The 23,712-nt window shown below is 38.4% G+C and overlaps 1 protein-coding gene across 6 annotated transcripts in view; it reads left to right on the forward strand.

Moving 5' to 3' along the window:
• LOC105223481 (Down syndrome cell adhesion molecule-like protein Dscam2) overlaps positions 1-23,712 on the forward strand; it is a 290,706-nt gene that overhangs the window by 229,387 nt on the left and 37,607 nt on the right. For all 6 annotated transcript variants that reach the window (XM_049459342.1, XM_049459344.1, XM_049459338.1 and 3 more), the window contains exons 6-7: positions 9,763-11,985; positions 12,738-13,178. In XM_049459342.1, the coding sequence (XP_049315299.1) occupies positions 9,763-11,985; positions 12,738-13,178 (2,664 nt within the window). The remainder of the gene's footprint in view (positions 1-9,762; positions 11,986-12,737; positions 13,179-23,712) is intronic.

Below are 23,712 nucleotides of genomic sequence, written 5' to 3' on the forward strand. Positions count from 1 at the left end.
TTTACTAAAAAATCAGATGATTCATGCACTTGCCGGCTAAAAATAGATTACAAAAAAGTAATTGATATATATTTATGAAAAATTTATTTTCGTCAGTAAAATAGCAAAGAGCCTTATCAAGCAGACACCTTTCAAGATTATGCTAAAAATATTTTCTGCAAATTTTCCACTCTTTAATTTCCTTCAGGCGCAAATTCGCAAATTTTTTCCTTAAATCAAAATTTAATTAGTTCTTATGAACGCTGTTCATTCGAATCCGCAGAGCACTCATTAATCATGTGGCATGCAAAAGCAAAAACGAAAAATAGCAATAACACGATAGCAACTCATTTCGCGAAAACGTAATTTTGTATTCCAATATACGCATAAGCGCAAAATGCCGGCTATAAACCACATTGCTGGAAAATAATTGCTAATTATCAAGCAACACTTGAAACAGAACGCATCAGCTGCTTTTAATCTAGTTCACATACACAGACATACAAACATGCATAAACGCATGTAAGCGTAATTTAAGCTCACACACATACATACAGTTTTTGTAGTTGTATTTGATTTTCGCCAAAAGTTTCCGATGTGTGCTTTCTCGGTTGCAACTCTTCGCGGGAAACCTTGAATGAAGCTCATGCGGAAGGCAAACTGGAAAGTGTATAATTAAAAATATGAGTTACTTAGAGTGAGAGTTTCAATAACATTTCGGCAAGTTCTGCGTACCAAATTATTAGTACATATGTATGTATGTGTATGTAAATTGTAGAATATAGTATGTATACGCGGCTGTTACTTAAGGAAATCGGCATTTTGTTTCTCTATGTTTTCAATTTAATTAAGGTTTGGAAATTTTATGGATTATAGGAAGAAGATAAGCGACTAAGCAATGAATAGTTTTGATTGAAATATGTCGCGTTGAGGATAGAGCGAAACGGTAGTGAAAAGCTGGAAATACTAGACGAAAATGGAAATTGAAAGAGGAAGCGGGAGATACACATGATAAGGAAAGTAAATATGGTAGGCAAAGTTTTGATATTAGCAGAGAAGGGGTTAGAAAGTGGTTAGAAAATATGTCAGAACGTCAGATACAGAGATGGAGTCAAAAGCAAGGAAGTAGAGATAGTTCATTATACAAAGCACTATATTATGGACAAATAATAAAAGAGGCACTGTGATGTTGTATAAACAGCCCCAAGATATTATTGTGTATTCTGACCCTCATTAAGCGTACACTTGTCCATGCTTTAATTCTAAAAATTCTAAAAAAAAGTTAATTTAGTTAATCCTCAGAAAATGTTTGATAGGCCCTTGTTGGCTCCTAGTACAATAGTTAATTCTATTGGACTAAGTATTACTAATTCATATTTTACAATTATCTATGCTTGGAAGGTATACATGATGATGGTAAGATGTTCAAGATTCTCGTGTCTAGCTAGAACTCGTACAACCCTTGAAAAGTGAGCATTAGCTGGGACCGAAGAGCTTCCTAGACCTACTCTGATTTTTCCTGCGCCAGGAGTACCTTGCAACTGCAAAGCTGCTGGTGTCGATCAGCGCTTGCTGATTTGATCTGAGGTCTAATAGTCCGGTAGTGATCCGTGGGAAGCCAAGGCTTTCATACTCGTTCTTTTTTCGCTGTTATTGAGGCCTTAAGGGATCAGCCTTCTAGCCAATGAAGTTCCTTTTTCCATTAATTAGTTATTGCGACTGAAATGCCTCTCCTAGTAAGCTCATCAGCCCTACAGATTCCTGCAAAACCACTGTATCCGAACCAGTCTAGTCATAAAATAACTCAATGCTAAATATAAGGTGTCTAAACATCACTAGTCACAGTCAGCGAACTCAAGGCTTATATCGCTGCTCTATTATCAGAGATGACAGTCACCAGCCTAACGCCTTTATGTCAGTCAGCTCTGCTTGGAAGACGCTGAAGATGTAAGAAACACTAAAATAGGAGTAGATCGAAAGTTTCCGACATTGAAATATCAATCTAAGCGAGAGTACATTTTTGATTCCCCGAAATTTTGTGATCTTGAGTCATTCAGCGCATAAGTAGGCCATATAAAACATACAATATCCGCGTTGCATACTTTTAGGCTATCTTATAATAGAAACAAAATTCATACTAGTACCGAACTAGTCATTTATTTGACTATTTTCTTTTAAGAATAATGGTTTGTGGATCATCCACAATATATTACTCATAAACTTATCATATTTATATATATGTATGTAGTATATAAGCAAGCATAAAGGGGGTGAAGAAAATTAGTTTTTTGTAGCATTCCAGCACCCCTAGTGATGCATTTGCTTTACTGCCACCGCTCCGAAACGCGCTCGAACTGCTAAGCCACCAAAAACTTAACTCATACTCTATAACACATACACACATTCGTATATAAATTTATATACATACATACACACATACATACATGCAAGCGGTACAACAAAAGCGCAATAACGAACTGATTGAGTTAATTGTAAAATTACCCAAGTAGCGCGAATGTTGCGCTCGAAGCAAAAACTTAATATAAGCCGTCGAAAGCGCCGCATGGAAGCACAAAGTTGGCGGAGCGAGCTGCAAAGCGGTCAGAGGGTGAAAAGATTGATATGGCAACATTAAATGCGCACATACACACACATGTATTTATGCGCAGCTGACGGCTGGATGGCTGGCTGGCAAGCAGAAGAAATTACGATTTGCGGGTCAGAGGATGCGAAGGGTCGGGTTGGGTATTCAAGGTCCGTAGCTGCTTCGACGAGCGGCGCACTTGTGGCTAATGAATATGAGATTAAAAAGTAGTAAGGCTGCCGCTAACACACGGAATCATGCCGCAGACGCAACTAATGTTCATGAACACACACATACACGCATACATTTATATTATGTGCTGCCAACAACAACAACAGTTGGCTCAAGTTAACCACATACGCACTACGTTGCCTTTTCGCCGAACTTGATGTGGCATCATTTGTGTTGAAACAGGAAATTAATTGTGGCGCTGCCATTGCGTGTAGCTCACTGCTAAATGTGTGTGTGTATGTGTGCCACATTTATAAGCTACCAACACATAGCATGTGGCATAAGCTTGAAACGCTATCAAATTGAATGCTGCTGGCAATTGAAATGCGAATGCGAAATTCAGCAACGGCAGAGAGAGGCAATGTAAACACATTTTGACAGCCACATCCAAAGCCTGCCAAACCCCATTCAAATATGTTGACATTACGTGTGTGTGGCATGTTACACTGTTCCATGTTATAAGATCTCTCAACTAAGCTGACAATTAATGATGGTTCTCGCAGACCCTTGTAGGCAGGCATTGATATATGAGCGCTACAATCTAGTTTTTAATGCATTTTCGCATTGACCTCAACCTGTCGCCCCCCCAAAAAAAAAATGCTGCCTCCACCAAATGCCACATAACCTCACTTATGTAAGCATTCATCTATTCAAATCTTTTGCCTCTGCTGTTTTGGTTGGTAGTATACTGGTTTATAAAGGGTGGGTAGAAGATGAGAAGAAAGTTAGAGAACTCAGATGTTGTTGAATAGGTTATTTCATTATATCGGGAATATAGCCGATATTTGTACATGAAATTGACAAATCGGTATATCTATAATCATGGTATTGTGGTGTGTTAAGTTTACAATACAGTTTTTAAGATCCAGAAGTCAACGTCAAAGACCCGAAAAAATGTAAGTGATCAGCGTGACAAGCTGAGTCAAACCATGTCGGTCTGTCTTTCGATCTATAGAAAATAATGAATACGCTGCTCATTTGTCGGAACTACCGATATCGGACCGTTATAGCCTATAGCTGCCATACAAAATCCGATCAAAATCGAGTTCTTATATGGAAACCTTGTTTATTTGACAAGATATCTTCACAAAATTTGGCATGTGTTATTGTCCAATGCAGGGCTACTATCTCCGAAGAAATCTGTCTATGCTATACAAACTAACCGATCAAAATCAAGTCCTTGTATGGAAAACTCTTTTATTTGACGGGATATTTTCACGTTATTTGGGATCGAATATTGTTTATGGAAATGCCACAACCTCCGAAGAAGTTGTTTAGATCGGACTACTATATCATATAGCTGCCATACAAACTAACCGCTCCAAATCAGATAACTGCACGAAATTTACTTTTCCACCTTTATTATTCCTCGAAGTGTAGTCAGACGCAAGTTTCATAACCACTAAAAATCCAAAGCGGACTATCATTACTATTTAAACACCCTTTATTATATATGTACATACATCTGAAGCTAAGACCCTGCTGCTCTTTTAAAAAGGCTTAAACAATGTGGGGCTATTCTTGTTATACATATGTAATAAAACTCCTCTTCTAAAGTGTGCCTCTGTGTTGGCATCCAAAGGCCAAAGTCACTTACATAAATCGTCTTTAGTGGTCTAAGGAAAGCGTCGTTTTTGTTTCTCTCATTTGCGCGCATTCTCTCATACGCTTCGCGTAGCACACACGCTTTGAAGTGTGTTCTTGTGTTAATGTTATTGACCCGTAGTCGTATTAACTGGCTTAACCATAGCTTTTCTTCTACCATTGTTGGCGCTGTTACTGCTCCTTCATACTCAGCGCGATTGTTTTGTTTCCCGAAACTTGTTTCATGGTTCAAAGTGTGTGCGCTTCGTGTGCGCATATGTTTATTCGTTTGCCTTGCTTTCATCCGCTTTCTTTGTTTAACTACTTTTCGCGTAGTACTAGCTGTATTGGCCGGTGTTGACTTGGCATGTATCAACATTTAGTGAGCTTAACTTGTAGAACTTGTATTGCAGCTGTGTAACCGCTCGCTTATTGTTTCATCACAACGGCAGCATCTTCAGCTGGTGGAGCTCTAGAAACAGCAGCAGCGGATTTTTTTTTTTGCAATTTATTTATCGGAATTAGAAAAGCTGTTTGTCCTATATTAATTTTCTTCTTAGCTTTAATATTTATAATATGCTCAATATTTTTTTTGTATGACTTTTCATTATGAGCCTGGGTTTAGTCAGTTCGATCCTTATATAGCTTTGAAAAAAACGTATCGAATAATCATTACTTCGGATTCTTTGGCAGAAAATATAACATGCAAAATAGAATTCAAAGTATGACCGAAAGTTTTACTATTTCCGATCTTAGGATTATCGTGATCTTCACTTGATCAAATCTTCCTATGATATCGATTTTAGAAAACTAGCTAAAGCACGGTGTTTTAATTTAATCATCGCAACTATCCGGAGTTAGCTTGACGGTTTCGGTACTTTTTAATAACATTCTTGGCTATCATCAGCAAAGTTATAAAGAGGAACGGTGCTGAAAATTTACTATTGTAATATTTGAAAAATTTCCATCAAATTTCTGTAAGAAACTCTCCGTCGAGTTTTGAGCTAACGGACCACTGTAATGTTTTTCAGGCGGTAGTAGCTCCTACACTTTAAGGAAGCAGTAGATGTACCTGTACAGCTCCGAAGATCAACCTCTTTCAGGGAGATGAGCTTTACACTACGACTGCTGAACGGCAATACTATCGTGCTCGATCTTGAGCTCGCTAACTCGTTAACTGTGCGCTCGAAGTTAGTCAAAAAGAGTCTAAAGCTGGTTTGGATGCCTGATTTGTTGTTCTAGCGGCCAAGTTGACAGTACTTTGGTTGGATAAGGGTCCGAGTCCGTTCCGGTTATAGGAGGTATGAATGGGGATGCCTTGGTATAGTGGTATCGCTATAAACCGTAGAACTGATGAGTTAGAAAGAGCCTTCTGTGCTCATATTGCTTTGGGAATGAGTTGAATCTCCATGTTGTCTTTTAACGTTGGACCTATAAATCTTTAGCAGGCGTTGATCGACTACTGTACGACAGGAGAGTTACTGAGCTATTTGGCCTTAAAAAAGTTGGCAATCGTAGGAGTTCTTAGTTAACGTTGTCCAATAGGCATTCATGCGATTAGGTTAAACATCTTATAAAACCAAAGTTGTCAAAAGTTGCTGGAAGAAGGTGACACAATCAGGCACTTTTTCACTCAGTGTCCAGCTTTTATATGACCGAGGTAAAAACATCTCCGCAGACATACTTTCGAGGTACCAGGAAATATGGCTGAAGCTGATATTCTTGTTCGACGCCAGTGGTTTTTTTTCGCAAGGTGGCGCCAATTGGAGATTCCAAGCGCAGCCAGGTCCTTCTCCACCTGATCTTTAAAACGGAGTGGAGGTCTTCCTCTTCCTCTGCTTACATTGACGGGTACTGCGTCAAAAACTTTCAGAGCTAGAGTTTGGTTTTTGTTCGTCGAGACTTTACTTTTCAATTCCCCATTCAGTCCGAAGTAGCACCTGTTGGCAAGACTTATTCTGCAGTGCATAAACTAATATTAGCTGCCTCAACAAATGTGTTATAGTCTCAAAGCGCTTTGCCGATTTATGAGCGTCTTTATGTTCAATTGGAATTTTGATTTTGAGCTACCACAATAGGCCGGCATTTTAAGCTATCCAAGTGAGATCGCATTTTCAACAGAGTAAAGTTGAATCTCAGTTCGTCGTTCTTCGATTACCACATGTTTTAACATTTCTTTGATATTTTTGCTCTTGAATTGGTCAAGACTTACGCCAAATATGAAAAAGGTGTCTCTAGAGAGTAGTTTTGATCAGTTTTCCTTAAGGGTAAAAATATTGACTATGTCATGAGTGGTGTACCATTAGAAGGTGTGAATAAATTTTTCCTATTTCTACTATGAATTTAATATTTTACGGTTGTATTACTTGCCTAGCGCCCTACCAACCGATTGGCTGTATCAGTAACTACACTTTGTTCACCAAACCCCCTAGTTTTTTCATATATCGTATAAAGAGTTGATAAACTTTATTTACCGCTTCATTATCTCCGCCTATCTAATATTTCAACCTGTCGACAATCACTCTTCAACTAATCCGATCAACCCTGAACTCATTTCTTGCACATTTTTTGTTTCAACTAACATTTCAAATAGAACTTTCTCCCATATTCATTAATCTTGGCAACATTTTGCTTTAAATTGGAAAGTGAGTGAGCAAAAAGCAGATAATGATTATAAAAATAATTAAATAAAATCGCAGCACACCGCAACTCATTATAAATGGTTGCGCAGAAGAAATGCAACTATGTAAAGGAACTGCTGCAGGCCAGCATTTTTGCAATTAGTTCTCGAGCGTGCAACTTTCCCTTCAACGGCGCCCCTAGTTGCCTTTCACCACGCTAACCACCTGATAGTGTTTTATGCAGGCATTCACGCGTGCACGCACACACACACACGCATACTAACACACAGTGAGTACGCATAAAAGGAAGCTGCATTTTTCTTTGCGTTGCACTATCGCCAACGGCAACAAGTAGTACCGTTAAACGCGACGACAATCATGTAATATTCGCATTACTTCTTCGCCTGCTTAGCAATCCACTTAGTAGTTGGTTTGTTGCGCCACAGTCTCGAGTTGTTGCAAATCGCGCACTTTGTTGCTATTTTTCTGCTTTGTTTCTTGCGCTTGGCATTTTTATATTCTCAACGCTCACTATGCTCCAATTTCAAATCGACGGTGCAATATATAATATATATATGTATATATATGTGTGTGTGTGTTGCATACTTGCTTAGTTCTTGCTTGCTACCACTCCTTCACCTCATTTTTATGCCAGCACTTTGCTTTCTGGCTTTCGAGTGCTCGCGACTTTATTAGTGTCATTAAGAAATATACGCCAGCCAGTCGCTCTCGCCGATAAAGGCAGCAGCAACAATGCTTAGGCCAACTAAACGTAAACTATTGCTGCCACTAAAAACCTACTTGTACGTGTGCGTATGTATGTGTTTTTGTGTGTATATAACTGCATGAGAGTGTATGTGTGGCAGCACCTTTATTCTCCCGGGCTCAGGCTTGGGCACTTGTTGCCTTTTGTGCACCTCCTGTTGCAAATAAACTGTCGCGCTTTTCTGCCTTTTTGCCTGCTGAGTTCCCCTGCTGCTGTGCGTGGCAAAGGCAACAGCAAAAGCAAAGTCGACACCTTGTTGACAGTTGCTTTCGGGCACTCAGCATGCGAATGAGACATTTTAATTACTACGCTGTGGCAGCAAATATCACAGACCGTTTCGCTTGTTGCAAGTGCTTTAGTAGTAATGCGGACGCAGTGGTAGGAAGAGAGTTGTCGGGGATATTGAGTATAAAAAGGAAAACTGTTGAAAAAATAGAATGGTTCGAAGGTGGTCAAAATCATATTATATTTGTTGCTACTACTGAGAGTTCTGTCTTCTTCTTCTTTTTTGCTGGCGTAGAAACCGCTTACCCTGTTATAGCCGTCGTCCGAGTTGATTAGTGTTCATTGGGGGCGTTTTTTACGTGACGGGTCCCAAAACCAGCGCACAACCCTCAGTAGGGATGATTCGCCTTCTCACTTTGGCTTCAAACGGATGTTCTTTGGCTATCCAAAGGATACTTGGTCTAAGACTGGAAGTCGTGTGCTGCTTGATCCATTTGTAAAAAGAATCACTCCTAAGAGAATGACGATCAGAGAATTTTCTCCTCATGCGTGAACTTCTACACAGGACTCTATCCTGCATGAGTTCCGTCTTATCTAACAAAAATACCTCTAAAACTCAAGTTCTTGAGAGACAGATCATCTGGGTAACTTTATGTGTAACTAAAGCTGGAGTCTCTTCCCGACTAATAAGCGTATTATTTTCATTCTGAGGAATATTGTACAACTATCATCGACTTTTCTTGATTGTTTTACTATCGCAAGTAAGATCCTGATCTCTCTAACGGAGTGAAGATCTTCCTCTACTTTTGCTTCTCCCGGTGGGTACTACGTCGAAAACTTTCAGAGCTGAAGTATTTTCATCCATTCGAACGACATGACCTGGCCAGCGAAGCCGCATTCTCTTTATTTGCTGAACTATGTCAAAGTCGTCGTATAACTCGTATAGCTCAACGTTCCATCTAATGCGATATTCGCTGCTGCCAAAAAACAAAGGACCATAAATCTTCCGCAGAACCTTTCTCTCCAAACTCGTAACGCCGACTCAACAGATGTTGCCAAAGTGCATGCCTCTGCACTATATAGTAGGACGCGAATATATACTACAAGTTCCTCCTTCTCTATGTTTCATTTATGTCTTTAAACTGGAGAAATAACAGAAAAAACATTCGAGTCTGTGTTTCGTATTTTTTTCTTTGCATTGACATACATATGTATATTACTAATTTTCCCTTTTCTTGCTGGTTCTTTAATTTCACTTGGTTATCTCCCACTCATTAATCCCTTCGTTACTTCTTTAATGTCCAATTAAGGCTACCACTGCTTAGCAATTCAAACGGTATATTTCTGTTTATTAACAGAGATTTTACTGCTTCTCGGTATTAATTAAGTTTTCTCCCGAAAGCAGTTCGTGCATAATCACTGCTTTCATTGACGCTGCTGCGTGTCTTTTCATAAAATTTTCGCCTAATCATCTGCGACGAGTCCTTACAATCCTGCAACCGGCGACATACATTAATCAACCGTATGTGTTTACGTGTTGTTGCAACTTGCAACCGAGAAGCTCAAGCAATGCTATAATTTGTCTTGTGTCTGAAGCGAGACAATCACAACGCTCGGATGCCGACATATTTTCCTTCGACGCTTAGTAAAAAATTCAATTACAACTTTTTGATTATCAACCTCTAATATGTATTACGCCCATATCTAAATATATAAATATTTGTATGCATGTTTATTAATATTTTGGACAATAATTTTTCTTCTGTTTGCAGATTTTCCCCGCGTCGATGTTGGTCCGGAAAATCCACTTCGTGTGGAACGTGATCGTACTGCCAAATTGGAGTGTAATGTCGATGCTAAGCCCAAAGTGCCTAATGTGCGTTGGACACGCGATGGCCGCTTCATTAGTTCCTCCCTAGTGCATAGCATACAGCGTGTTAGCACGCAAGATGCTGGCAAATATACATGCTCAGCAGATAATGGACTCGGCAAATCGGGTGAGAGTGTACTCATATTGGACATCTTATATCCGCCAACCGTCGTTATTGAGTCGAAAACGCGTGAGGCCGAGGAAGGCGAGACAGTTAATATCCGCTGCAATGTAACCTCAAATCCGCCGCCAATTACCATTGAATGGTTAAAGGAGGGCTCACCCGAATTCCGTTACTCCGGCGAAGTGCTCACACTGTCGTCGGTACGTGCCGAACATGCCGGCAGTTATATTTGTCGTGCTGTGAATATAATGGAGTCATACGGACAAGAACGTAGTGAGCGTGTTGGCAACTCAACCGTAGCGCTGTTGGTGCGACATCGTCCCGGTCAGGCATTCATAACACCGAACAAACCGATTGTGCATGTGGGTAATGGCGTTACGTTAACCTGTTCTGCAAATCCACCCGGTTGGCCGGTGCCACAGTATCGTTGGTTCCGCGACATGGACGGCGAGTACTCGAGCACACAGAAAGTGCTGGCACAGGGACCACAATATTCGATACCGAAAGCACATCTCGGTAACGAAGGTAAATACCATTGTCATGCCGTCAACGAATTGGGTAATGGTCAAATAGCTACTATAGTGCTTGAGATACATCAGCCACCACAATTCCTGGCCAAACTACAACAACATATGACGCGCCGTGTCGCCGATACCGATTATGCGGTCACTTGCAGCGCTAAGGGTAAGCCTGCGCCCAGCATACGCTGGTTGAAGGACGGTGTCGAAATACTGCCCGAACTCAATTTATACGAAGTTAAGACGAACCCCGATCAGGGTCCCAACGCCATGGTGACGGTGCAAAGCATGCTGAAGTTCCGCGGCAAGGCACGTCCGAACGGCAATCAGCTGGTGCCCGGCGATCGTGGCCTGTACACTTGTCTCTACGAGAACGAAGTGAACTCGGCTAATTCGAGCATGCAGTTGCGCATCGAGCATGAACCGATTGTCTTGCATCAATACAATAAAGTCGCCTTCGATATACGTGAGACGGCTGAGGTCGTATGCAAAGTGCAAGCTTATCCCAAACCCGAATTTCAATGGCAATTCGGCAACAATCCTTCGCCGCTGACAATGTCCTCTGATGGACATTATGAAATTAGCACGACCACAGATAACAATGATATCTACACTTCGGTGCTGCGCATCAACTCGCTCACACATGCCGATTATGGTGAATACACTTGTCGTGTTGTGAATGCCTTGGATACAATACGTGCACCAATACGTCTGCAACAGAAGGGCCCGCCAGAGAAACCGACCAACACACGTGCCGTTGATGTGGGTCCCAATTATGTAACGCTCAGCTGGGATCCCGGCTTCGATGGTGGTCTAAGCAATACGAAATTCTTTGTTAGCTATCGGCGTGTACCAATGCCACGCGAAGAACAACTGATACCCGACTGTGCCACCATAGCCACCAGCAACACCGATTGGCTGGAATTCGATTGCCAACACGATAATCCCTGCAAGGTTACCTCACTGGATCAACATCAAAGCTATGCCTTCAAGGTGAACGCACTCAACACGAAAGGCAACTCACCGTATTCCAATGAGATTATGACGACCACAAAGGTTAGCAAAATCCCACCGCCACTACATGTCACCTACGATCCGAATACACACACTTTGGGCATAAATGTGGGCGCCACCTGTCTATCGTTGGTGGCCATAGTGGAGTCCATGGTCAATATGGATACACCGATGGCGCAGTGGGAAGTTGTCGACACTGTGAATTTACAACTCTCCGGCAACGGGCCGACATTTAAGGAGACCGTGATTGATCGCCATATACCGGCATATCGCAGCGGCGGTGGACGTTCGTTGGGTCACAATCACATTGGCGGCCATGATGATGGTGTTGGTGGCGGCGACGAAGATGACGATGAGGGTGTCGACATGAACACGCTGGCGCTGGCCGATGATAATAAACCGACGGTGCGTGTGAAACTATGCCTGCGTTCAAATCAGGAGCACTGCGGCAAGCACACAAATGCGGAGAGTAAGTAGAGCAATTGCACATACATACATATATTTTATTGATTGTAGGTTGAATTTAAAGCATTTGTTTAGTTGTAAGTGTGTGTGGTAATGCTTTTGTGGTATTTAAGTGGCAACACCTGTAATTAACAGCTTTACAGACGCCTCTGTCACATTCCTCAGCTTTCGTACATGCGTCATGCCACTTGTTAACTGTTAAACAGTTCTTTGGCATCTTGAAATTTTCAATTAAAAATCGTGCGCCTTCGAACTTCTGTTCAGCACTGTGTCGGTTTGACCATTTGTTGGTCCCCACGCGCTTTGACTGACAGCTCATTGCTGACGTCCTTCAAATGCCTCCGATTAACAGCACATCAATCTACTTTATCGCCCACACACAGCCTTATATAAGCCTTGTATAGGGGTGTGTGGCTTGCAAGCGTGTAGGAAATGCTTTGTTAATACAACTGTACCAACACGTAGCTGTTTCCTGCCCCCCATGTCTTGTGTTGGTTTCCTGACAGCATTCCATTTGCTGCCGCCAAACATTGAAGTGCCGTTATAATCGCACAAACACCAAGGCTTATGGACATTTGAGTGGCTGCCTTCAACTCGGTGATACGTACGTTTCATTTGCAGAAATACGCAGCCCCTACCACGCCAGCCGCCTACTTGTAGGCGACCCCACACACACTCGGTCATTTTCGTAGTTCTCGCTTTTATTTATTTTATTTTATTGTATACAACATCTCTTTCTGTTATTTCTTTTTGCAGTTGGCCGCACATACATTGCGGAGGCTTCCGCCCTGGCCACACCCACGCTGATCGCCATAATCGTCTCGTGCATTGTATTCGCATTATTTGTCGGTTTATTGTTGATGTTCTGTCGCTGCAAACGCAATCAATCGAAAAAGAGCGCCGCCGCCAAGGATTACGAAATGGACTCGGTGCGACCATCAATTGTTGCCGCCCAACAAAGTCAGCCACCGCCACCATATTACCCGGCAAGTGGACTCGATAACAAAGCACTCGAGCATTCGATGGATCTCGCCTTGGGCATGGAGGACCAAAAGAGTGCACTTTACGCAACACAAAATGGCTATAGCTATCATCCGGGTAGCGGTGTCGGTGTTGGTGTTGGTGTCGGTGGCGGCGTTGTTGGCGGTGGTGTCGGCATGCAAGGCCTAACGGGACACACGTTGCCGGGAAATGAATGTAAGTAATAGTGGTGTAAGCGTTGCATTTTGTACGATTTGCTATTGTTTTTATGTCAATATGCGGTGCCCTTTTGTTGTTGTTGTTGTGGCTGTCGTTGTTGTTTATGTTTCATTACATACTCGTACGCTTACGAGTATTCACAATTCACAAGTACCCGCACTTGCTGTTATTGTTCGCGCTGCAACGCCATCAATGCCACACAAACTGCCGTCGCTATGTGCTTTCAAGGCTCACACAGCAGTGTTGTTGGTAATGGTTGTGTGCGTGTGTGTGTGTCTAAAATCGTACCATAGTTGGCAATAACAGTTTTGAGTACTTGTAAGCGAATGCAATTTTTTGCGGTTTGTGGTCAAGATTAAATCGCAACGTAGCCAGAGTTGCGGAAAGTTCGAAACGAGAAAACAATACCGATTTCGCAAGTTGTTTCGCTGTGAGGTTTTCGAAGCAGAAATTTATATTTACGCACTGGAAAAATTGCGTGCAATTTGTACTTGTATGGGTGATATGAAGCCAGGCACTTTAGTTCCATATTCTTCTTTGTAACGAGTGGCGCGATGAGCTCACAGTTGGTAATGAGCGAAATAATGTTTCGAACTGAAGTTAGTATTCTCTGTTTCTCGCGGATGTATGTATTGCTGAACGTTCGATTGAGTAAATATTTTTTTTTTTGCACCAAGTTTCCCATGTGTGGAGGAAGAGAAACGTCAAAAGGTTTGCTTTTTTAATGTGGTCTGTGAAAGCAGCTAGCTTTTTTAGGGATTTAGGTCCTAGATATGGAGATGGAATTTATACGATTTAGTTGGTAAGGTGGGCAAAAATTAAGATTTTAAGACAAATTTCTCGCGAAAACCATTCGTCGCAATAGCTTGTTTCTAGTTTGGTATGTCTGTGACTGTGCTAAATGTCTTTAGTGTTTAATATACGCTTGTCCTTCTGAACTGCATCACGTGCATTCGGCGATTTTTACGATGAGTGAAATTATTGATCAAAGAAATTTCATTAAATTTTGTGTGCGCCTCATCAGCCTTCGGTGATAATTGTTTGTCACGAGCAAGTGTTTTTCATTGGCACCAATTATTCAAACAGAGTCGAGAACGCACTGACAACGAATCGCGTCCAGGACGGTCATCAACATCAACTGATAATCAACACATCAATAAAGTAAATGAATCGGTGCTTAAAAATCGACGATTAACAGTCAGAGACCTTACTGGCGTAATTTGAATATCGGAGGGATCAGTGAAAACAATTTTGACAGATCGTTCAAGCTTAAGCAAAGTGAAAGCACGATTGGTTCCAAAGTCACTAAATTTTTCGAAAAACAGGGTCTCTTTACGTCTATGAAACAACGCGTTCTGACTACCAGGTTGTCATAAAACGTATTTCTACTGACGATGAGTCTTAGATCTATGCTCACGACCTGGAAAGAGACGATCAATTTATCGAATTTCGCGGCAAAGGTGAGCGGAAGCCGAAAAAATCACCAAAACAAGTGAAAAATCAACATTAAGTTGACAGTTTTCTTCGATTATCAAGTTGTGGCGCACCCCTAATATTTACCGAAGGGCCAAACTGTCAACAAGGAATACAATTAGATTGTTCGTAAGAAGAGGCCGGAATTATGAACCGAGAAGTCTTGGATTTTGTCAGTTTTTCTCCAACAATCGTATTCGCCTGATTTAGCTCCTTTTGACTTCTAGCTATTCTTCAACAAACTCAAACGATCGCTCCGAGGAAACTGTTTTGAGTCTATTGAAGACACTAAACGGGAATCGGGGTACAAGTGTATATGGGCCAACATATGTAGATGTTGAAGAATAAATTAAGAATTTGAAAATAATGAAAAAATTCTTACTATTTTTTGCTCGTAGTAGTGTGCTAAGAAAGCTCGTTCCGGCGCAAATGCGAATATAGTCTCGATTATGTCGATTTTGATAAACTTACGTTAGCATTTGCATACTGTTGATGGCTGCCTATATAGTTTCATCAAACTGAAGGCCCGATTAGGCAGCTAGTATCCATATATTTAGAGTCCGAAATTGGAATTGTCACGAAATAAAGTCTATTTTGTATTTAGGTTGAAAATGAATGCCCAAAAAAAGATTTTCACACAATTTCTATGCCAACCGTAGCTACTTTCGTTACAAGACGAACGTAGAAACAAATATGGCTGTTCTGATGACGTCACTTTAGCGCATGTCTCATGAAAATGACACTTATATCGGTTTATCAAACCAAAATAACAGATTAGGTAAGTATTGTAGTTAGGTTAGATGGCTGATCAAAGATCGCACGTGGACTGATAAACGTAGTACTTTGTGAAGGTAACTAGTATTCCCATAAGATATTTCAGAAGTAGTTAAAATTATCGACGCTACAGTCTGTAAAAAATATTTTTTAAGATATTTGGGTTAAAAATTACTCAAAAAAGTTCTCGACTATATATTATGGTATATGCAAACCATAGCTAGTTTCGTATGAAGTACACAGGCATGTTTGTTTTGATGGCGTCAGGTTAGCGTGTGTCTGATGTAGATAATACCTTAAAAATTTCGATTCTTTTACTTCTAATAAAGCTATCTGCCTTAATAAAGGAATTCGTTCATTTAAACATATTCCAATGTTGAAAAATCCTCCTCATTACTAGTTGCTCGAATTTTTCAAGTACATGTTCCAGTTGTTCCCATTCCAAGAATTGTCAACTCGAAAACACTTTTATTTCAACTCGAACCTTACGACTATATCACCTTCTTTTATTTAAAGCTATAAATATCATGCCATATGTCCCAGCCTAATCCCGCTCCACCTACAAGTATTTTATTTATTTCTTTTCCAAAACAACCTCTTCTTCAGCTATACTTTTCTCTACTTTATCTCCTGTGGCCTACGCCAAAATGCAGTTCCATAAATCTTAAAATTTTCTAAAGCAAGAAAAAGTCGATCTGGCAACTTTAACCACCGTTTTTTATGGTTTGGCTGCCATGACCTCCACCAAAAAACACACACACACACAGAAAAACGGTTGTTCAACACAATTTTCGGCGATTTTTCATTTGTTTGCTGACACGCTGGTGGAAAGTGGCACAAAAGTGTGCACACTTGCGGAGCCAAAATGAAAAAGTAAAACACGGCATAACAACACTTTCCGCAACAGTACTATAACTACAGACATAGATGCAATAAAAAATGGTGAAATGGTAAAAAGCGAAACGCGCAACATCAGCACAAAAACAAATAAATAGGTCCTTAACGATGCGAATATAGAGTGTGCAAGGAAGCGAAAGCGCAACGTGTAGCATTGGAATGGTGAACACAACAAATCGATGAGGACACATCGATCAAGTGGTTGTGATGAACACCGGCGTATACTGTGCTGTGCAACAACGCAGCTACTGTGTCATTTGTGTGCGCCGCTGTGCCGTGTAGGTGGTGGGCTGTGCTGTTGGGGTGTTGTGGTCGGGAACTCTGGGTCAAAAGAGCGCTATCAAACGGCACCAAATTGTTATGCACGCATATATGCATACAAATAACGGTGTTTGTCACTTTGTATAGATTTCTGCCAAACATCAAACCCACACAAGCTATGGCTGGTGCCCAACATAGGCTTAGTGTTGGCATTAAAATAAGTCCGAGCTTTACTTTTTCACTTTTTTCACTTCTTTTTTGTGCGATTTATCAACAACACAACAACAAAAATAGTGAAAGTGAGCGCCTGAAATAGAGCGCTTGTCGCAGTGAGTAGCAAGTGCCGTTAAGGTGAAATGTAAATGTAAAAATGGTTAGCAACAAAATTAACGCATTACCGGAAACTGGGGAAACTGCCGGCTAACACACGCCATGACCGCAAGCATTACCATCCCCCCACCCCACCGCGCACGACACATTTAATGCTAATGTGTTTGTGTCCTTTGGTTTTGCTTACGGACAACTTAAATTTTCTACATGCTACACGCCTTTATGTGTTTGTGTGTGGCGTCACGCATACGGTGGCAAATGACTCTGTTTTTGGCGATTTGGCGAGGAGTGGCGAGTCAATGAGCCACAAACACGCCACGCCACAGCGGCCACATCGACTGCTGCGGTTTCGAGGAGCTGTTCATTGCGGTTACCATACACTGCCGCACACACACATATACACGTGCACGTAAACATACTCATTATTAATTGCCCTGCTGGCTTGTGTTCTGGTTTAGATCATGTACCGCTCCAACCTAATCTAACCTTTTTATTTGCGCTGTGGCGGCAATTTAGATAGCACATTAGCATTTTGCGATAATGTGATAGGTGCACACCGCCATTACCTAAAGGTGCGTATTAAGCATTTCGCCTAGCGTGGTTTGGAAATTGCCGCTAGGGAAGCGTATAATTGGGTATCGCCTATTTGAGCGTCTCATATTTCGATATGGAGTGCTTTAAAGTGGCAACGCTGAAATTTAAAAAAGTGGATTAGTTTTGTAGTTGTTGAGTATTTTTTTCGGAGGGGGAATCTTAAGAGATATCGTAATTTTTCCGGACGATATGCACGATTCGCATTGGCGACACCCTTAAGCAAAAAAAATACGAAAAGATTTTTTCCAATACCCAATATGTACGAGGAAATATAAGCCACTTTCAACTCGTCATTTCGCTATCTTTCGCCGTTGCTCTCTTCAAAGCAACAAAACAGTTAGGCTGTCAAATTCGTTACAAGAGATTATACGAATAATCTATTCAACTCGTATAACCGCTTTCTGCAATGCTACCGAGTTTTTTTTTACCGGCTTTATGCTAATTTTATCATTTTGAATGACTAAATTGATAAATTAATGTCAAAATGAAAAAAAAATATTTAATTTTTTGGTATTCAAACCTTCAAACTCGAAATCAGTTGATGTGTTCCATTAAAATGTAAGATCAATTCTACCATAAATTCGAAATTAAAAGGTCACTGAAAAGTAATTTGGCGATTGAGGAAGTATTTCTTCAACAAAGACAAAGTCTAAATAGAAGCATTATCACAAAAGTGCTGTCAAAGTGCTTGAACAGCTAGTTGAGTTTGTTCGATTTGACACTCTCCAGCGCTCGCGAAACGAAAAGTGCTATGTTGAAAATGGAAAGGCTCTCTCTTTTTTCTTTTTTGATGATCTTCATGTTTTCGCTATCGTACATAAAGCCGCTTAGTAGATTAAAAACATTACACATTTCATTTGTCTTAACTTTTTCTTCATTTGCAATATTTATTTAAAAAAAAAATAATGATAAAAATTAAATTTAATTAAAACTATTTTTTTTTTTAATTTTTTTCCTTAATTTTTTTTTATAAAAAATATGTAAACTTATTTAATTTAAAAAATTTTATTTAAAAGTTTAATTTATTTTTTGTAAATTTTTTTAATTAATATTCTCTACTTTTTCAATATTTATAATAAAAATTTAATTTTAATTTAATTTTTGTAATGAAATTTGTATTCTTTTAATTAATATTTTTTATATAAATTTTTACTTTTCTAAATCTTATTTATTTTTTAATGTTTAAATTTACAAATTAATTTTTTTATTTAATTTTTGTAAATTTTTTTCGTAATTTAATTGTTTTTTAATTCAAAATTTTACTTTTCTAAATTTTATTTTTTATTAAGTTGGTTTTTTTTTAATTTTTGTGAATTAAAAAAAAAATTAAATATTTTCTTATAATTTTTTAAATTTTTTTAAGTTATTTTTTAATTTAATTTAAAAATTTCAATTTTGTAATGTAATTTGTAATTTTTAATTAATATTTTTTATTTAAATTTTTACTTTTCTACATCTTATTTATTTTTTATTTTTTAATTTTTAAATTTAAAAATTAATTTTTTTAATTTAATTTTTGTAAATTTTTTTCGCAATTTAATTTTTTTTAATTTAAAATTTGGTTTTTCTAAATTTATTTTTTTTATTTAATTTTTTTTTTTAATTTTTGGGAATTTTTTTTTTATATTTTTTTTATAATTTTTTTTAATGATTTTTTTAAATTATTTTTTAATTTAAATTTTTACTTTTTTTCCATTAAACTCAATATGCCACCATTTAACGGCAAAAATTTTACTTAAATAGTGATTTAGCAGCCATATAAAAGCCAGTTTTCCCAAACCAAAAGATTTATTGAGTACCACTCCATGCCACCAGCATACCTATATAGTATTTTACGCCAAATATGAAGGACATTTCAATTGATTCGCAAAAATAGCGAATCCACTTCCCACTGCGCGCTACTTCGGGCCACAAAAGCTACAAACAAAAAACAAAAATGCGCTGTCATTTCTCCCTGTCGGCAATAAATGGCACTTGCTGCCGTTAGTGATAACATTGACTGAAATTTCAGCTACATTTATCACGCATTTATGGCGGCGTCCCAGTAAGCGCCACACTGCTGGCAGTCACCATACATACGTATATAAAAATGCCACATTTTCACAACAATAAAAGTGCAAGCAGCCATCCGACGGTTCAGTGAGCAGCAGCGTTGAGGATATCAGCGCGCGTTCATCGGCGCGTTGCGGCGCATTGTAACTGTGGTGCAACATTTTGTGCTGCACCAACATACTATCGGATGCGCGTCTCCCTGCAGACTGCAATGCTAATGTGCGCAGCTGTGTGCTGCAGATCATAATAAAAACGCTACGTTTTTGTTAACTTCTTACGCGCAGCTTCTGTGAAATTTATCAGACATGTTTCACTTTTTGCCTCTGCAGCAGCCTAAATGCAGTGAAGTCTGTGGCAGACAGTTATGAATGAAGCGCGCCAGTGGTGGCGCTTATGCAAGTCGATAGCTTTGAGCATATCGTGTGCGCTGATGCTTAGTTCGAACTGTCAAAGCGCGCGCCTTGCAATGAAATGAAACAAAAATATTTAGATTTGCCATGAAAAAATGCCGAATCAAAGCTGGCGTTGTGAGTTCAGCGCCAACGCTTTTCACCACGCAATGCAGTCGGTTGAGCGCGCTACGAAAAAACGGCGTAAATAACTAAACACAGAAAATACCACATGGTAAACACGCTTAAAAGCATTGACAAATGTGCTGAGCGCGCAAAAAATTTGAAAAAGAAAATCGAATATTTGCAAACGCCTAATGCTTTGTGTGCAGCCGCAACAACGTAAACCCAAAATATAGACCATAAGGTGACCGGTTTGCTTGTTTAAACTCTTTTTTTTTTTTTGTCCACGAAGTACAAAAAGGTGGGCGTTAGCGCTTTGTTGGCAACGCGTGCTGTCGCGCGCCTAACGCGTTCGCAATGTCCACTGCTTTATTATATACTAGAATAGCGCGGCGCTTATGTGCGCCTAACCTAGTTTTGCGCGCGCGTCAGCTTCGGCTATTGCCGCGCAAAGCCGTTACTTGCACCGGTTAATTTAGACAAAAAAATATGTAAAAATGCATATACATATATGTATTCAAATTATATATGTACATGTTTGCCGCGATATGCCGCGCGCATACATATGAAATATTCGCTGCGCTCGCGTTTCGCCACCGAAGTTGTTCCTGCTACTTTTAGCTATGCATTTTGCGTGCGGAATAAATCCGGCACATAAATGTTGCATAGCAAAGCCGCGCGACATGGCAACTCTGCAGCGCGCAACCCGTGTACTCTGGAGTTGTTTTTTTCTGAAGCGGCAACGAGCATCTAGAAACGCTGTTACTTCAGCAACGAAAAAATTTGCAATTTTTTGCCTTGCAGCTGTTGCTTAACTGCACTATATTTGTCCATTTTTTTATTATTTTCCATTTTTTCATTTATTTTTTATTTTTTCCTCCGTTTACGCTGCATAGCCATTTTAAGGTATGGCGGCGTTCCACTAAATACCAACTGCATTGCAATCAGCTGAGGTTGTTAGCTTTTCGGTTTTTGTGGGTGGTTAAAATCCGCTTAATATGCGGTCGCGCTCCTACACGCCAATGCAACGGCGCCGGCTTTGTTCGAATGCTGTGCAAACTGTTGTGTTTGTTATTTCGCCATTATTATTATTATGACCGTTATTTTAAATGCGTTGCCCTGCGTTTGTTTTTGCGACCGCTAATTGGTTTAAGCGCAATGAAAGTAAAACATAATGACAATTGTTTGGCGTACATAAACAGCTGTGATTGTTTTGGTAAAAATGTTAATTGGCATAGGAATTCAGAAAATATTTGCAATGCAATTTTTAGATGCACAAAAGTGGTAAATATTTTTAATTACTTGGTGTCACAAAAAATATTTTATAATGCAAAAATATCAAAAAATTAAATTTTTTGACCATTAAAAAAATAGGTGGCAACCTTATTAAAAAATATTGGTACTTTTTTATTTCTTGCTACAGCTAGCATTTTATACTATTACAAAAAAATATCTAAAAATTAAAATTTTTTGAGTAATGAAAAAATGTAATTGATTTAGGTGGCAAACCCATTAGAAAATAGTGGTAGAAATTTTTTTCTTTTTTTCTTGCTACAAACAGCATTTTATATTGCAAACAATATCAAAAATAAAATTTTTTTGTGGATAAAAAGATTTAATTTTAATATAGGTGGCAACCCTATTAAAAATAATAGAACATTTTTTTTAATGTCTGTTGCAAATATCTTACTTTTATGGCATCTAAAAAAATTTGTTTTTTTATCACAAAATTTTAAACATTATAGAGTTGCCACTGATGACTTTTTACTTTGAGGCTTTACAATAAAGTTTTTTATGTTTATATTTAATTTTTTTTTTTAATCGAAGAGATTTTTATTTTTGTTAAATTTTTTCCTTATTTTTTTTTACTTTTTATTTTATTTTTTATTTTTTATTTTGTTTTTTTATTTTTTTATTCTTTGTTTTATTTTTATTACTTTATGTTTTATATTTATAATCACTTGGTTCATTTTTCTAATTATATATTGGTCAAAACTTATCCCAGAATGTAATATTCTCGCAATTTTTATCAAGTAGTTAATATTTAAATCAATTTAATAATGTACAGAAAAACATAAAAGTGGCAACTCTATTATAAAGTCTTTGTAAAGTCACTTAATAATCATGATTCTAATTAGTTAAAAATACAAAAATTGTATTATTTTACTACGCCAAATGTTACACATAAATGGGTTGCCACTTAAATTTTTTTTAAATTTTTTTTTATAATTTTATAAAGTGTGTGAGGTTTTTTGAGTGAATTGTACATAAAATGTAAGATTTTAATTTTTTAACAATTCTAAAATTTTATTAGGTGGCAACCTTTAGTTTATTATACAATGTAGGTGAATTTCGCATCGCTTTGTAATCTTTATTCAAGTGGAAAATGCGCACATTTTCAATTTTTCCGACGCAAATAGAAAACATAAAAGGGTTGCCACTGAAATTTTTTATACAATTTTTTTTATAATTTTATAAAGTGTGTGATTCCTTTTTTTGAGTAATGTGTATATACATTTGTCGAAGGTTTTAATTTTTAAACAATTTTAAAGTTTTATAAAAAGTGGCAACTCTATTATACAATGTTGGTGAATTTTGCATCGCTTTATAATCTTGATTCAAGTGGAATATGCATAAATTTTCTATTTTCCTACGCCAAAAGAAAACATAAAAGGGTTGCCACTAAACATTTTTTTATACTCTTATAAAGTGTGTACTATATTTTTTCTGGTGTAGATTGTATATATCATGAAATGTGTTAATTTTGAAACATTTTAAAATTTTATTAGGTGGCAACACTTCAATAAAATATTTACGTGTATAATTTTTTAGCGTTTTAGGTTCTTCTTTGCCATAGATATGCACAATAATAATGCACCACTTGTCATCAGAAGTCAAGGTTGTTACATTGTACGAGTACTAATACGCATAAGTTTTTATATGCTTAATTAAACTTTAAACTTCATAAAAAACTCATAAATTGGCAACCCTACTTTATTTTTTGTTAGTAAACCACTTTTCCTCAGAAAAGACGGTTATTAAATTCTATTTCAATTAAAAAATTTCGACTTGAATATGTTACTTTTAATTTAAATATATGTGGCAACCCTTTTCATATACTTTTCATATACCATAAAAGCAAATTTTTACATTTTTGCTTATTACCACATTTATATACCCACTTTTGAACTAAAAAATAGGTATGTAAGTAACTATACTCATACTCATCTATATGTTTACCTAACAGGTCCCTTAACTCCAATCTTTGCTGTTACCATCTTCACCTCCTCGCTATACTTTGCAATAACAACTTAAAATTCCATTAACATTTAACGTAATTGCAACGTTCCACTTGCTACTTTCTTTCCAAAATGCTTGCAAATTCGCAACTTGTGAATCCTTTGTTGCCACGCTGCCAGCTGCCGCAAGCAGCGTGCAACTTACTCGCACCGAATAAGTATAAAATACTTTTGCTTCAATTAACAGTGTCAGTCAGCTACAAAGCGCTTTGACTTTGCGCTCTCAAGTAGCAAGTGCACAACACACGGCGGCGTCTCTATCCCAGCCATATATGTACGTACATATATTTGTTGCACTTGTGGCGCTTTACTACCTGTTTATAGCACCTCGCTGTTAAT

The sequence above is a fragment of the Bactrocera dorsalis genome, chromosome 1 (genome assembly GCF_023373825.1).
Source record: "Bactrocera dorsalis isolate Fly_Bdor chromosome 1, ASM2337382v1, whole genome shotgun sequence".
NCBI lineage: Eukaryota > Metazoa > Arthropoda > Insecta > Diptera > Tephritidae > Bactrocera > Bactrocera dorsalis.